The sequence below is a fragment of the Xyrauchen texanus genome, chromosome 12 (genome assembly GCF_025860055.1).
Source record: "Xyrauchen texanus isolate HMW12.3.18 chromosome 12, RBS_HiC_50CHRs, whole genome shotgun sequence".
Classification (NCBI taxonomy): domain Eukaryota; kingdom Metazoa; phylum Chordata; class Actinopteri; order Cypriniformes; family Catostomidae; genus Xyrauchen; species Xyrauchen texanus.
In genome coordinates this window covers 19,469,818-19,486,802 of record NC_068287.1, presented here as the reverse complement: position 1 = coordinate 19,486,802, position 16,985 = coordinate 19,469,818, and the positions used below count along the sequence as shown (strand labels likewise).

Genomic DNA, 16,985 nt, shown 5'->3' with positions numbered 1-16,985 from the left:
CTGGCCAGTCTGTTTTAACAGACATAGTCTTAACCTGTTGACATAATGTACTGTCGGAAATGTCAGTGTTTACAGACAAAACTTGTGTAATATCGATGAAACTTTTGAAATAACATTCCAGATCTTTTAACAGAGATGCATATAATGCCTTTAGTTTTATAAACTTGATCAGCAATCAAACTTTCTCATTCAGCACTTATGATAATGTAAAAGTCAAATTGTAGAATGTATGTTGAAGTATTTCTACTACTGTGATCTTGTAACCTAAATAGCGTGTATTAGAAGTTTTTTCTAAGTGTTGCACAATGTATCCTTAAGTTTCTTTGAGGTTGTAAGATTGTGGAAAGCCAGAATAGATAACGTGATGTACGGTATTATCCACATGAGATTTAAAGATTCACACAGTATTTTATTTCCTCATTAAAAAATGTTTACTTCCAAAGCAATAAATAGTCATTTTGAAACATATGTATAACATCATGTCCACTCAAGTGAGATATAAAGTTTAGTCATATCAGTAACCTTATAAAAGCGCTTTGATTCTTCATGGGGCAGGAGCACCTCAAGGGGGCAGCCATGTTAGCATCACATGACCAGGTTGAATACTACTGGCTTAATCTCAACATCTGCCGTTACTGGACACTTTAATTGATGGAATACTTTAATCCCGATTTACTGTATTACATACCTGTCTTACGTAGTGAATTTCTGCAATGGCATTGGTAATTGAAAACTACTGTGTTTGAATGATGCAGCATCCAGGGCAAAAGGTGTCAGTGTAAGCCATTTCAACGTACTTCAGAAAAATATTGAGTGAGCTTTAAATATTCCACAAAAGTGGAATTGACTTGCACAGAGCTTCTTTATTTATTATTGGGAACCAGTCATGCTTTATATTTAACAGGAGCCCTTGCTGAATTTTGAAACTAGATTGGATGTTTGTAAAACCCAGTAAGATATACCTTTATTTACCTTACCATATGAAAATTCTGATTAAATTCCTGTGCAGAGTAACACAAGCTCTTGCAACTATAACTTGTCATTTTCAACATTATGTAAAAAAAATAAGTGCTGCATATTTCCATTTTCAATTCTGTGGCAGTTCTTGATGGGTTCACATTTGTTCCTAAGCTATGCTCAGTTCAAAATGTCCTTTGGTTCCAGCAGCTGCATATTTTCTATACAACAAAACAAAGACTTTGAATGTAAAAAAAGAGCTTTTGACACATTTTGTCATAATGCAACATTGAAACACTTGTGTTAAAACAAATAGTTCACATCAACACATGTGACATTTACTCAACCTCATGTTGTTTTAAAGCTGTATGACTTACTTTCTTCTGTGGAACACAAAAAGGATAAATTTAGATGTTTATGCTGCCCTTTCCATATTGAAAGCTGCAGTGACCATTGGCTGTCAAGCTCCAAAAGGAAAAAAAGCACCATAATTAATCTCATGTGGCAAGACTTTTGAGGCCAAATGATGGCTGATTTATTCCTATGTGAGGAACAGACCAATATTCAGTTCTGTTTCGAAATCCCCTATGCTATAGCGTGCAAATCTCATTTGCATATTCATACTTGGCAAATGCAAGTTTGCATATGCACATGATTACAGATTTTTCATTTTTGGAAGAACTATTCCTATGTCTTCAGTTTTTGTTATATTAGTTTTAGACTAATGGAGACCTTGAAGATAACTGATTTTTAACTGAGAAAACAAAATATCAATCTATGCTCTATCTGAACAGTTTTTTTAATCACAAGTGGCACACATACAGTGTTTATTTTATTTACATTAGTCTATGACAATCATTTGAATAAATCAAGGAATAAATCTGTCATGTCTTCCAGTTTCTCTGACATGCTCTTTAACCCCACTTTTTATCATAAAGGAAAAAGTCTCTCTCTCAGTATTCCACAAAGGTAATTAGTAAACAGCTTCCTAGGCAGGCTTTATGTGGGCAGGAAGTTGATTTGTCCATGAAGGATTCCGCTGACTGCTCTCATGCCCTGAGGAAGTGAGGCATTGGTGTCTCTGTGCCAGCGGGGGCTGTCACCTTCTGCTGAAGGGGCCAGGACAAACTGAGCCACATTTGGTAACTTGAGTAAGTTAATAAGCTCATGAGCTCGAGTAATGATTTCCTCAGAGTCCTCCTCACTGTAGCATGCCATTACAGGACCACTGTGGGCAAACGACCGCATTTTAGATAGAAAGAGCGATACTCTGAGAGAAATAAACAGAAAAAGAGTGAGGAAGTGAATTAAGAATGCACTGATACACAAATATTGGTCAATCCCACAAGATGAGAATGTTTTATGTTATGGTGGTAATTGATAACCGGCCAGACTTTATTAATCTATACTGTTTCCGATATTGGTCAAATCTGATTGATGCTGATAATAATAAACACAAATAGTCACAGTATACCTAGAGAAAATATAGATGAGAATTCACAAAGTAGGTTTTGTAAAGTTGGATTGTAAAGCAGGTTGGTGTACCTGGGGATGAGGTCCTGACTGCGTGTGGCCAGTTTAGTCAGGGTGGTCATGAGTACAGTGATAAGGCGAGGAGAGAATCTAGGTGGGCTGGCTGACTGTCGCACCTGCATGATCTCGAACAGCACCGCCTCCAAACTCTCAAAATATGAAGTGATCAGCTCCACAGTGCAGCGACAGTCATACGATACTGACAGGTACACCCCGATCACCCACACCTGAATACACATACAAAATTCCCCTTAAGAAAAATATCCCATGAGAGATAACTGTAATCATAAGGTACCTCTTATCCTCACCACATGCGTGTATAAGTCCTCTTTACTGTAAATGTTGGCAGTAGAGCCTGCAAAGTCCAGTAGCTCTTTGGACTGATCCACAATCAGTGAAGGGTGGAGCTTGCACAGGGCCTGCAGGTGAGTGATAAACACTCTATACCACAAAAATACATTCATTTACTCATGTACATATACACATATACACAAGTCAATTTCATTTAAGTGTTACAGTTGTATTCAGAAGTTTACATACACTTAGGCTGTAAGTCAATAAAACAAATTTTTTTTCAACCACACCACAGATTTAATATTAGAAAACTATAGTTTTGGCAAGTTGTTTAGGACATCTACTTTTTGCATGACAAGTAATTTTTCAAACAATTGTTTACTGACAGATTGTTTTACTTTTAATTGACTATATCACAATTCCAGTGGGTCAGAAGTTTACATACACTAAGTTAACTGTGCCTTTAAGCAGCTTGGAAAATTCAAGAAAATGCCAACAAGCGTTTAGACAATTAGCTTCTGATAGGAGGTTAATGAATTGGAGGCGTTCCGGTGGATGTATTTTAAGGGCTATCTTCAAACTCAGTGCCTCTTTGCTTGACATAATGGGAAAATCATAAAAGAAATCAGCTAAGTGGACCTCCACAAGTCTAGTTCATCATTGGGAGCAATTTCCAAATGCCTGAAGGTACCACATTCATCTGTACAAACAATAGTACGCAAGTATAAACACCACGTGACCACGCAACCATCATAATGCTCAGGAAGGAGATGAATTCTGTCTCCTAGAGATGAACATAATTTGGTGCGAAAAGTGCAAATCAATCCCAGAACAACAGCAAAGGACCTTGTGAAGATGCTGGAGGAAACAGGTAGACAAGTATCTATTTCCACAGTAAAATGAGTTCTGCATCGACATAACCTGAAAGGCTGCTCAGCAAGGAAGAAGCCACTGCTCCAAAACCGCCATAAAAAAGCCACACTACAGTTTGCAGGTGCACATGGGTACAAAGAAGAAATGTCCGCTAGTCTGATGAAACAAAATGGCCATAATGACCATTGTTATGTTTGAAGGAAAAAGGGTGAGGCTTGCAAGCTAAAGAACACTATCCCAACTGTGAAACATGGTGGTGGCAGCATCATGATGTGGGGGTGCTTTGCTGCAGGAGGGACTGGTGCACATCACAAAATAGATGGCATCATTAGGAAGGAAAATTATGTGGATATATTGAAGCAACATCTCAAGACATCAGCCAGGCAGTTAAAGCTTGGTCGTTGTGGCAAAATGGATTAAGAACAATAATGTCAAGGTATTGGAGTGGCCATCATAAAGCCCTGACCTCAATCCGATAGAAAATTTGTGGGCAGACCTGAAAAAGCTTTTGCGAGAAAGGAGTCCTACAAACCTGACTCAGTTACAGCAGTCCTGTCTGGAGGAATGGGCCAAAATTCTAGCAATGTATTGTGAGAAGCTCATGGAAGACTACCCAAAACATTTGACACAAGTTAAACAATTTAAAGGCAATGCTACCAAATACTAACAAAGTGGATGTAAACTTCTGACCCACTGGGAATATGATGAAAAGAATATAAGCTGAAATAAATAATTCTCTCTATTATTATTCTGACATTTCACATTCTTAAAATAAAGTAGTGATCTTAACGGACCTAAGACGGAATGTTTTCTACGATTAAATGTCAGGAATTGTGAAAAACTGAGTTTAAATATATTTGGCTAAGGTGAATGTAAACTTCTGACTTCAACTGTATCTCAAAATGAACTTTTTCTGTTATGCCCTGTGTTCTTCTGGTATAAAGGCTGTAAAATTAAGCTGCCTAGTATGATACCTCAAATGTGAGCATTATTAGAGTTAAGGCCCCCAGTATACTCATGGCGGAGTGCTTTTTCGTTCTTTGCTCAGAGCCAAAATATTTGAAACAGCTGTTCAAAGGCATACTGTTTGCCATCATTCAAACACCAGCCACACCGCTGTGGGAAGCGTTTAGAGGAGGACTTTATAATATGAGGATACACAAGACTACATGTAAAACATCAACTAATGTGACATTAAAATGTGTTATCAATGACTTCATGCCTCATTCTAGGAGTAGAATTCGCATTAGATCAGTAAAATTCATGGTGATAATAAGCTGCATAATAAGCAGTTAAACCCTGTTATAGTGATTTATTCTTTCTTTACACATTTTATCCCCTTTTCTCCCAATTTGGAATGCCCAGTTCCCACTACTTACTAGGTCCTTGTTGTGGCACAGTTACTCACCTCAATCAGGGTGGCGGAGGACAAGCCTCAGTTTCCTTCGATTCTGAGACTGTCAATCTGTGGCTCGCTGTGCATGACACCACGGAGACTCGCAGCACGTGGAGGCTCATGCTACTCGCCGCGATCCATGCACAACTTACCATGCGCACCACTGAGAGCGTGAACCACTAATTGAGAACATGTGGCAACCGAGCCAATTTAAGAGGCATATCTCACTTTGGGTAGATGTGTGCATGGCTATAGATGGCATATCAAAAACAGAGTGAATGGGAACTTAAGATTTGATTCCTTTTTTAGACTAATTAAAATAAATAAAAATAAAATAAAACCACATGACATGGTCTTGGAAAATTTCTCCACGTGAACGGCCGTACAGATGTAGGATGGCACCAGCTCACCAATAACTGCACAATGGTGTGTTCTGAACTTAACTGACTAAACTTGCCTGACTCAACAACATGACCAGAATGAGCTGACAGCCTCCAAGTAGGTGGAGCTCTAGGTCACACCTACTGACGACATGGGCCAATGGTAGTAAGGTGTTTAGGAGCCGGTACAAAGTTTTACTGAAATTTCATGCTGACAAGCTTTTATGAACTACCGAAACAAATTAAAAAACACCTGTGTATTGGCCAGATTTAGTTCAAAATTACATCAGACCCATTAGTTCTTTGATTTTGTATGAGGGCTTTACTCATGAACTTCACATGTGGAGTACTATTTGTGTCATGTGTGAAAGACCGTTTACCAGGTTCCTTCCATTTTGGTTAGAATGCTGCCAATAAACAACAAAAAAAAGAGGCAGCTCACTAGGTTCTGGAACAAAGCTGAAATCACACAAGAGGAGCCAAAATACCCTAAAAAGTCTTACTTTTGGACCTCAGTGTTAAATGTCTTGATGTTGTAAAGCAGACTGCTTCTCTCCAGCAGCACCAGCAGAAGGTGGTTGATCAGTTTCTCATCAGCTATCTATAATAGCCCACAATGAAGAAACATTGGAACAAATTACAGACTTTTCTAGTTATTTTATAAAATAATTCTAATTACTGAAAAATGGAGCAAACATTAATCCTTTTTTTGCACATGTGATCTTTTAAATAGTTTGACCTCTCACTTAGTTACAGAAGAACCCAAGTGTGACTGTTACCTGAGTGACTGTGTTGAAGTATACGTGCAGAAGCACAGGGACGACCTGGGCACACCGAACAACACGAGGACTCTCTGCCATGTCAGCCACAATCTCATGAAGCATTTTTAGCCTGAGGCAATAACATGAGGTTTACCATTGTTATCACAATATTCATCTGTAATAATTTTCAAGAGTTGGGATAAATTAGTTTGACATTACATGCCTTTATCCTTTGTTGTGAGGCAACAGACATATACATTGCAGGTATTACCTGTCTATTGTGTCTCCTGTCCCAGCCTCAGGTCTGAGGATGTAGAGAAAGAGCCCCCTATAGGAAGGCTGATGGAAAGCATCTAGACAAGTAGCTATTTTTGCCCCCTGCTGGTTCCAAGTGGTATGGTCTGAAGCATGATAGCATGCTGACCTGCAATTTCATCACATCATACTCTGATTCACACCACAGTCAACTGTTTTCTATTTCAAGTTTACAGTTTATAGCCAAAACCTATTACTAAAATAGCAAAATAAACAGTAACAGTTTACAAAATTAACCATCAATTATTTGTCTCCGATCCAACTATATCTATGCCTTGCCTCCACAGAATTATTAATTCATTTTCTAAGTTCTGAGGATACAGAGTCAATTGGTCTAAATCCGAAGCTTTGGCTCGGACAGCTTTCCAGCCGGGTGCCATCCAGTGGCCCAAACAGGGCATTACGTATTTGAATATTTTATTCCAAGCAAATAGGTCTAAGTTAATTTTGACCCCTTAATAAAAAGGTTTTTGAGTGATGTGGGCAGGTTGGCTTCATTACATTTATCTATGATTGGGAAAGTTAATGTTATTAAAATGTATTGTATTCCAAAATGTAACTACCTGCTACAATCTCTCCCTATAGATGTCCCCCTCTCTTACTTCAAGCAATTTGATAGTATAGAGAAGTCCTTCATTTGGAATGGTAAATGTCCCAGATTGCATTTCAATAGGTTGTAAGTAAGGCCGATTGACATTGGTGGGCTAAACCTACTCAAGATTTTGTTTTATCATTATGCATTCGTTCTCAGACATTTGGCTCATTTGTCTCTTCCTCCACCTGAGAGAGCCCCTCCCTTGTTTTGTATATTCAATAAAAAAGATTAATTGCAAAAAAACAAAACAAACTGCACCATCATACTGACAGATTCAATGACACATGTTACTCAAGTAGTTCAAGAAATTATGTACCTGTGCTGGAGGTCCAAGGCTGCTGCTAAGCAGGGCAGATCCAGGAGTGTGTGCAGCAACTCAATGGCTGTTTCAGGAGCTACCAGTGATGGGAGCAGCTCAACAAACTCAGTGATCAATCCTGGGCTGTTCCAAGCTAAGAACTGGGGACAAAGTGCAGCACCTAGATTTGAATATATTGCTCTTTCTATTTTATATATTATGAAGTCAAGATTTCCATTATAAAATAACTTTAATTTGGTGTATTTTCTAATGCCTTCAGAAGACTTATAATATGATGCATGAGTCACATTAACTACTTAAATGACACTTTTGGGTCCTTTTTAAATTTTATAGATAGTCACTATCGTATAGATATCAATGAACAGGACATCTTTTTAAATGACTCCTTTTGCGTTCCGCAGAAGAAACAAAGTCTTAAGAGTTTGAAACATGGACAATTTTTAAGTGAACTATCCCTTACCTTAAGGAGATTGGGGAAGCTCTGCCTGTAGGGTGCAACTCTGTCCTGCAACACGCTGGCGTTGAGAAGACAGAACCGGATGAACTCAAAGGTAAGCATGGGCTCGTTGAACTGCTCGAGGGGACAGTGTCTAAAGAGCTGACTGAACACGGCCTCCGAGTCCACCGCAGCCGTCTCGCCTCATAATAGAAAGCACAGACACTCGTTCATACATCACTGCAACAGATCAATACCATCCAACTGAAGCCTGCTGTATGTGCCAGAGACTTAAGATGGGGAGATCACTCACTGTGGTTGAGGTAGAACTGAGCGATAGGTAGAAGGGCTCGAGCTTGGGAAATGTCTCCATTAAGTCTTCTGTATAGGGCTTTAATACTGGGGAATGCACGGTACACATAGGAGGGGTCTTCACCACAGATGATGTCCATTATGGACACAGACTCAACAATGCACTGTACAACAGATAAACAGTAATAATGTGTTCCTTTTAACTTGCTGCATGTTTTCACCATGAAGAGGAAAATCAACAAAATTCATGAACAAATGTGGTGGTGTTAATTGGGAAAATAAAGAATGAACAAAATGTACCCCATTTATTTTTTAAAGCATGCTCGATTCTAAAATCCTTAATCTTTTATATAAAAAACAAATAAATAATTAGCTCTGCCCTTGAAATTACTTTCTTTTCTAGCTGATGTCACAAATCACCCTTTTCAGCCCCTGTGTTCCAATAAACGGGCCCATTTCTGGTATGTAACCCCAACTTTTTACAATCCAATCAATTCTTGATGAATAAAGTGAAGTCCTGATCTACACTTTTTCTTGTGGAATATCCTGATTCATGCAGAAATGCAGCCAATTTCAAAAGTAAAATGGGCTGCAAAGAGAATTTCACATTGAATATGAAAAATACTGCTCATAAAAAGCTTGATATGGTGCTCACTGCTTTCTGTAGCTCTGTATCCATCCTCTTCAGGGCCTCTGTATTGAGAAATTATGAGACAGAAATAAAATGATTATTTTAAATAAGAACATATTTAGTAGCATAACATAACCTTGCAAATAACAAACATTCCCAAAAGCTGATATGCTGTATTTGTGTGATGTACTTACTGCGGTCACTTTGTTCAATGAGCCGCTGGCAGTACTCAAAAGCCTTCTCTCGGAGTCTCTCTTTGGGAGGAAGCAGTCTGTTGGAGGAGGATGTGGCCGACACCATGGACATCACTGAACTGTCCAACTCAGAGCGATCATCTGCATCAACAACACAGCACATTATAACACAGTACACCACACTCTATAACTCAGAGCATGCTTCCGACAAGCACTTTATCTAGTGGGATCTAAATTTCAGGCATTAGGGTTGCCTGGACACCCAGAAGACAGGGTATGTTCAGAATGGCATACTACCAAACTACTTTTGTTGTAATATTTCTCAAAGCCTTAAAAACCTTTTGATCTGAAGGCTTTTGCTTAACTAAAATGTATTAATTTCATAATGCATATGTTGCACTGGAAAGTAATGGAAAAGCAGCCAACAAGTGCACAACATACATGGAAACTCCTTCAATACTGTTTAAAAAGCATTTCAGGTGGTAACTCGTGAAGTTGGTTGAGATACTGCAAAGAGTAGATTGCTACATAATGATGATCCATTTCAAGATTTCATAATTTGGTGACTTTGCTATTATTTAAAAATGAAATAAATAGTAATAATAAATCATGAAAAGTAGTCTAAACTTTTGAGTTAACCTTTACAGCATATTCCACGTAGTTCACTAGTATGTAAGGGAGAGTTCACCCAGAAAGCAAGTCATACACATCTGGTATAGCATAAAAGTGAGTAAATGATGAGAGAATTTTCACTTTTGGGTGAACTTTCCCTTTAATTCCGAACATAGCCATAGAAAAAAAAAATCAATTGATATACACAGCAGTAAATTTGGCCATGGATTAGGAAAGCTTGGTTATTCTGTTTGAAGGAATATTGAAAAAGTTAATAATTCTGTAATGTTAGTTTCTGATTGCGAGAAGGAAAGGCAAACTGGCTTTGAGTTGATCTTTTCAGGCTTCTGACTTGCATCTTACCTTGGTGCTGTAATTGAATGACCTGTGTTCCTATTAGTGGAGCTACCAAAAAATGGAAATCCAATCTTGAGTTACTTCTTAACTACATGAAACAAATCATCTCTCTGATATGGGACAGTTTCTTAAACAAATTAACTTCACTAGCGAGAAAAAAAATTATGTTCTACCTGCACTAAAAGTGGTTGCCCAAATAAATTCTGTTCAAACTACCGGATTCTGCATTTGTGGTCCCGTCCGTGTCATAAGTGAGTAACCAGCTCTTGATCATAGAGAAAGTGTACATGTTCATCCACTGATCCTCAGTGTAGCTCTGACCCACACACAGTACAGTGAAGAAATCCCCTGTTACCACCCCATCGACTTCTGTCAGAGGTGCTGGCTGATGAAGAGACAAAATTTTGACAGTCCATCAGTTCATTGAGATCACTCATTAGTATCATGATCTACTTCATTTGAGCATATTGGTTGACAATTAATCAAAAGTAACAAAATTCTCTACCTGACGTGTTCTTGGTCCACTGAAAAATCCCCCGGAAGACATGGATGTTCCCTGCTGCACACTTGCATATCGCAACCAATCCACTAGCTTACGGCTGACCAGATTCAGCTGATCTAAATATAGTGACCACATATTTATGCGATCATATTTTGACTCATATAAATTATGCTTAAATCATGTTTTTTCCCCAATTGTCTATGAAATTAACTGGTCATGCCATTGAGGCTCACGCTATTACTGCAATCTAATCAACAAAACATGCACTCAGTCATTTTTTGTTTATGTTGCAGAGCAGATACGACCGTCTTGCAGCAAAAGTTTTCAGTTGCCAATGACATTGTACAAATGTGCCATTCACTCACAGTCAGACGTGATTAATTTGTTCTGCAGGCGAAAGTGTCTGATAACGGGGCTATCAAGAAAAAGTGAGTAGTATTTGATTTGTCATGTTATCACAACGTGCTGCCCGCTATAAAGTGACCCGCAATATACTTAGGCTACTGATACGACTGGAGTCTTCAGTATTTGAAACTTATTTTTCAAAAATAATATTAATTTATGTGTAAAACTTTTTTTCATGAGGGGTAAAATGATAAGCTTACCATCTGTGAGAATCTCTGGATATACACTAATAATTTTGGAGAGGATGGGAAGCGTATGTTTGGAAATCTGCCCCTCGGAAAGCCGTGACTCAAGACTTCTCAGCAAACGGTGGCACAGGGGAATCACATCTTCTTTATTTCCAGCCTGCAAAATGTAAGAACATTACTTAATGCTAATCCCAGATGGGTGACCTTTTTTCTGCACAACACAAATGAAGATTTTTTGAAAAATATCTCAGCTCTGTAGCTCCATACAATGCAAATGAATGGTGACCAAACTTTAAAGCTCCAAAAGGCACATAAAAGCAGCATAAAAGTAATCCATATGACTCCAGTGGCTTCTGAAGTGATCTATTTGGTTTGAGTATCATTCCTTTTTCACTGTACATCTTGCAATTGAAGTCTCAAGAGACAAACGAGATTTTTAAGCTTGATTACATTTCCTGGTGCTTGACGCATACGCACAGTGCTAGACGGCCCTATGAAGTCTAACTGAGCTTGAAATCATAATCACCAAGGAGACTGCTGATGTCGAGATTTATAGTGAAAAAGGAGTTTTATTTTGGCCTGTTCTCACCCAAAACCAATTTGATCACTTCAGAAGACATGGATTAAACCATTGGAGTCATATGGTCTGGCCTTATGCTGCCTTTATGAGTTTTTTGGAGCTTCAAAGATTTGGTCAGCATTCACTTGCATTGTATGGACCTACAGAGATGAAATATTCTTCTAATAATCTTTGTTTGAGTTCTGCAGAAGTAAGAAAGTCATGCATGAGGGTTAGTAAATGATGAGAGAATTTAATTATTGGGTGAACATTCCCTTTTACAACAACATATAACATAAAATGGCATGGTGAAAAGCCTGTTGACACACCTGAGAGAGCACAACGCTTGCCAAATGGCTGATGACTCTGCTGTCCTGGCTGAGATCTGAGCAGAGGCTAGGCACACTGAGAGGGAAGATCTCCTGCAGTATGGAAGAGGACAGAACCTGAAGCTGCTCTGGGGATGATGAAGAGCAAAGAACCGTCTGCAGATTCATCACCAGATCAGATGGAAGCCTGATGGAGCATGAGATGTTAACTTAAATGTAATTATGCTCCCTTTAAAGGGGCAGATCACCCAAAAATAAAAATTCTGGCATCATTTACTTACCCTCATCACATCATTGCAAACCCACATGACTTTTGTGTAACACCAGGAGAAGAATGTCCGAACTGCTCCTTTCCATACAATAAAAGTGGAAGAGGACCAGGGGCTGTCAAGCTCCAGAAGGACATAAAAGCTTCAGAGTGCACAAGACTTGTGCACTCTCCAAGTCTTCTGAAGCCATAAAATATCTTCGTGTGATAGATTTTGTTATTCACTGAAAATCATGCTTGACAGCTGTGGTCACCATTCACTTTCGTTGCAGCTTGGACATTCTGGTTTGGAACATGAGGGTGAGTAAATGATGACAGAATTTAAATTTTAAGTGAACTATCCCTTTAAATGTACCTTAATTCCTTCATGTCTAAATACTGTTCATATGAAAATTTCAGGTGAATGTGACTTACTCTCTGGCATATTTATTGGCAGAAACTATCAGATGAAGCCTCTGAAGGGAGTCCACAGTCTCTCCACCCAGCTCTTTAGGGTGCAGCTGCTTAATGATGCGCCCACAAAACTTCTGCAGATCTTCCTCCTTTATTTCTCTGAAAGGCATGATATTTCATTAAATAAATGACTTTGGCATGGTGTTGAACTTGCCAAACACAAAAATGACAAGCCATATGACCATTAAAGTTCTGTAGTATCCTAGTATAGCCTCTGAAGTAAATATCTAGTTTTACCTTGCCTGCTTTATTAAACTCTCCGTCGCGGCAGCATACATTTTGAGAACGATGTACTGACAAGTCAAAACATTGGAATCAAAACCTCTTCTCCGTCAGCTATGATGTCCTGACTGCAAATCACATGAGATTCATTGGTTCCGCCTCACAGGCGTCAGTCGGCGACAAAATAGTGCAATACGCGGGATTTACAAGTGAAATAATAATAGAATATGTGGAAAAAATTAAGATCTGTGTAGATTGACCAGAAATAGCATAATACATAAACTGATATTAACATTTCTCACAAACAATTTGTACATTTTCGTCCAGCACAGGCGAAATGTCATGTAAGTTTTTAAAGGGTCATGAAAACCCTGAACACATTTTTTAATCCCCTTTTCTCCCAATTTGGAAAGCCCAATTCTTATTACTTTGTAGGTCCTCGTGGTGGCGCAGTTACTCACCTCGATCTGGGTGGCAGAGGACAAGTCTCAGTTGTCTATGCTCTGAGACAGTCTAACTGCGCATCTTATCACGTGGCTCGCTGTGCATGACACTGCTGAGACTCACAGCATGTGGAAACTCAATGCTACTCTCCGCGATCCACTCACAGCTTACCACATAGGCTACCACACTGAAAGCGAGAACCACTTATCGCGACCATGAGGAGGTAACCCCATGTGACTCTACCCTCCCTAGCAACCGGGCCAATTTGGTTGCTTATGAGACCTGACTAGAGCCACTAAGCACACCCTGCAGAACAACATTTTTGAGATGTTAACAGATATGTACAGGTTGCACATAATTTAAAACAATGACAATATAAATTATTTTTATTAGGGGAAAGGTTTTATTTATTTAATTTACTTTTTATGACCCATTTCGTAACCTTGCGTGTATACATACGGCTTCAAGTGAGAAAACATACTTCTGTGTTGCACTTCATTTGTTTCTTTAATTCATTCATATTACTTATGGTATATATTAAATCAATTCTTTATATTCATTTTAAATATACAATTTTACTTATTACTTCTCTTGGTTGGAAGGGTTACTTTTAAAATGTATTCCACTACATGCTTTAAAATGTAATTTGTAATTTAATCCGTTAGATCACTCATCATTAGTAACGTAATCTAAATAATTAGGATTACTTCTTCAGCACTGGTAGATTTTTTTCACTTGTTTTGACTATAAAAACTCTGCCAGAACGGTAAGACAAAATGTTAAAAATACATTCTCTGAAAAACCTAAATATCTTATGCAGTGTTGTTTCTAAAATAAGATAAATCAAACTGTATATTTTTTACAGAAAAACTATACAGAAATACTTATAAGAATACGATTTTGCCCTAATATCAAAGGTCTTATTAAAGTAAAGAAATTAGTATCTATAACGTGAATTCTCTTGATAAAAAAAAAATATATATGATTGTGCCTGGTAACAGGTGCATGTAAAATAGCTAGAAATTGCATTTTAGCTTAGCATAAAGCTAAATGTTCACATGACAATTTACACAAGGTGTATTTTTATTTCTACTGCTCCAAACTTACTTTAAACGTACTTCTCTGTCTGCTCGTATCAATGAAACACATCTTAAGAAATTGAATACTATTCTGATGCTAGTGAACCTTTGTAATACAGCACTTTTCATACCACTGTCTCTTTAAGATGATTTGCTTTTAATGTATTCCTCTTTTGTAAGTCGCTTTGGATAAAAGCGTCTTCCAAATGAATAAATGTAAATGTAAATGTACAATGCTCTTTGGATCACTCATTTATACAGATACATGTTTTCCAACTGATTAGACAAAATATTAAATTAAACAAATTATAATAAAATGCAAATGAATCTCTTCAGTGATTAAAATACATTTTAAATGCAACTGTATTCTAATTTCCAATTATTTACATTTTAACTATAGTGGAATACAGTTACTAATATTTAGTATTTTAAATACGTAATCCTGTTACATCCGTTACTCCCCAAAACTGCTTTTCTTTTTCTTTTATTTTTTACTCTTGCTATAGCATTATTATGCCTGGACCTAACATTTCTGGCGTTGTCGGTCAGGATATATGATTTAACATTCATTCGGCAGAAAGGATGATTTAACAATTCTCAAATTTTTTAAGTACTAAGTACACAATAGCACCAAAACTATATTTTTGTTTTTTTTACAAAGAGAAGTGATTCAATTAAATTCATGACTAACAGTAAAACAGCTCTTTGATTCCTATTAGGGGTCAATTTACCTGAAGTGTGGTTACAGAAGCAAGCTTACTGAAAAAGAAAGGGATCATTCTTTACATATGTGAGAATGCTGTTTGTAGATGACAGCACAGCATTCAGCACCATTAGTGCCCTCAAAGCTTGATGTGAAACTCCGAGCTCTGAGCTTTAAAAGCTCGCTGTGCAGCTGGATCCTGGACTTCATGTCAGGCAGATGCCAGGTGCTCAGTATGGGCAGTAACATCTCCTCACCACTGAAGTCCCACAGGGCTGTGTTCTCATCCCACTCCTGTATTCCCTGTACACACATGACTGTGTGGAAACACATAGCTCCAATGCCATCATTAAGTTTGCTGATGATATGACGGTGGTAGGTCTGATCACTGACAATGATGAAACAGCCTACAGAGAGGAGATGCATAATCTGACACACTGGGGTCAGGAGCACAACCTCTCCCTCAACGTCAGTAAGACCAATGAGCTTGTGGTGGACTTCAGGAGGAAAGACAGAGAACACCGCCCCATCACCATCAATGGATCACCGGTGGAGAGAGTCGGCAGCTTCAAGTTCCTTAGTGTCCACATCACTGAGGAACTCACATGGTCAGTGTATTTTTATTGTATTCAGTTTTCTTATTTTGTATATACTGTATATTGTATATTATTTTTATTGTATACAGTCTTCTTCTTTTGTGTATACTGTATATTATTAGGTGTATATTGTGTTGTGTAACAAGATGTGTAAACAGTTTTATGAGTAAATCAGATGTTTATAGTAATTGTCATATTGCTATGTTGCTCGGAACTGCACCCAAGACTTTCACCCACTGCTGCACTTGTGTATATGGTTGAGTGACAATAAAGTGATTTGCGATTTGCAGTTGTGACTAAATAAACTCAAAATGAGCGAGTTATCATGGACAAAAGATACCTTTGATAGTTTTAAATTCATGTTGTCATTCAATTCCAATAATTTCCATAAAAAGCTACATACTTAGACCAGGAATTAAACAAATTTTGTTTTAAACTAAAATTGTTCTGTTTTAACATTTATTTTATATGCCATTTTCATGAACGTAGTAAAAAAAATAAAAATAAAAATTGCAATCTGTAAATAAAATTAAAAATCCATACCAATGCCAAAGAAAATTTTGTGATTTCCATTGCATATGCAAACAGCAGCAGTTCTTAAAGTGTATTAACATTTCAGTGCGGCAGATCGAGCTGCACAGTTTACACACGTTTATAAACAGCTGATGAAATACAACTGGGAAGTAAATTGTTTAATTAAACTACAGAAACTACAGAATCAAGCAAAGCCAGTAAGATTTTAACATTTGAAAAGATATTATGAACAATAAAAGGTAGGTAAGGTACAATGGTACTAAAGGCGTAAAAGGCACTTTTGATTTTATTTTCTCCCAAAACATTAAACAGCAACAAAAAGTACCACAACACTTTCCTAAACACCTGTTTGTCAATGCGTGTACATTTTCCTGATCCATGAGATTATTGTGTGCAATGTCTAAAGTTTGATTTTTTCTAAAGTTTTGATTTAAATGTTGAAAATGTATGTAGCTAACGAAAATCCATGAAATTATAGCATATTTGTTTTGACAAAATACTTATTGATCATTTTCAGTTTTGTTCAAGGTGATTAACATTTTTTAAATAACTGTCCAATAAGTGGTATTTTGAGTAAAAAGACCCCTGTTGCAGCTAAAGGCCCCCATAAAACACTGATTTTCTTAAGTGGGGCGAATAGATTAGTTCTGAAAAATTGTCAAAGTGGGCTCACATTGACTGATCCAATCACAATGGAGATTAATTTGTTTATAGATTTCGTGAAATGCCAAATATGGT

The 16,985-nt window shown here is 37.6% G+C and overlaps 1 protein-coding gene across 3 annotated transcripts; it reads right to left on the bottom strand.

Moving 5' to 3' along the window:
• Positions 1–1,954: 1,954 nt before the first annotated feature.
• On the bottom strand, positions 1,955–12,997 carry LOC127652385 (AP-5 complex subunit zeta-1-like). Of its 3 annotated transcripts, none has more exons than XM_052138489.1 (18): positions 12,907–12,997; positions 12,631–12,768; positions 11,949–12,135; positions 11,073–11,217; positions 10,471–10,583; positions 10,182–10,350; positions 9,972–10,013; positions 8,997–9,137; positions 8,827–8,864; positions 8,173–8,335; positions 7,884–8,062; positions 7,421–7,563; positions 6,466–6,618; positions 6,213–6,324; positions 5,937–6,034; positions 2,799–2,931; positions 2,503–2,717; positions 1,955–2,227 (listed from the first exon to the last, which is right to left on the bottom strand). In XM_052138489.1, the coding sequence occupies exons 1-18, from the start codon at positions 12,945–12,947 to the stop codon at positions 1,957–1,959; spliced, it is 2,481 nt and encodes an 826-aa protein (XP_051994449.1). In that variant the 5' UTR covers positions 12,948–12,997; the 3' UTR covers positions 1,955–1,956. The 3 variants fall into 3 exon arrangements, with proteins under 3 accessions (XP_051994449.1, XP_051994451.1, XP_051994450.1); XM_052138491.1 differs by having other exon boundaries at positions 1,955–2,185; positions 12,907–12,947; XM_052138490.1 differs by lacking the exon at positions 9,972–10,013.
• Positions 12,998–16,985: the final 3,988 nt, after the last annotated feature.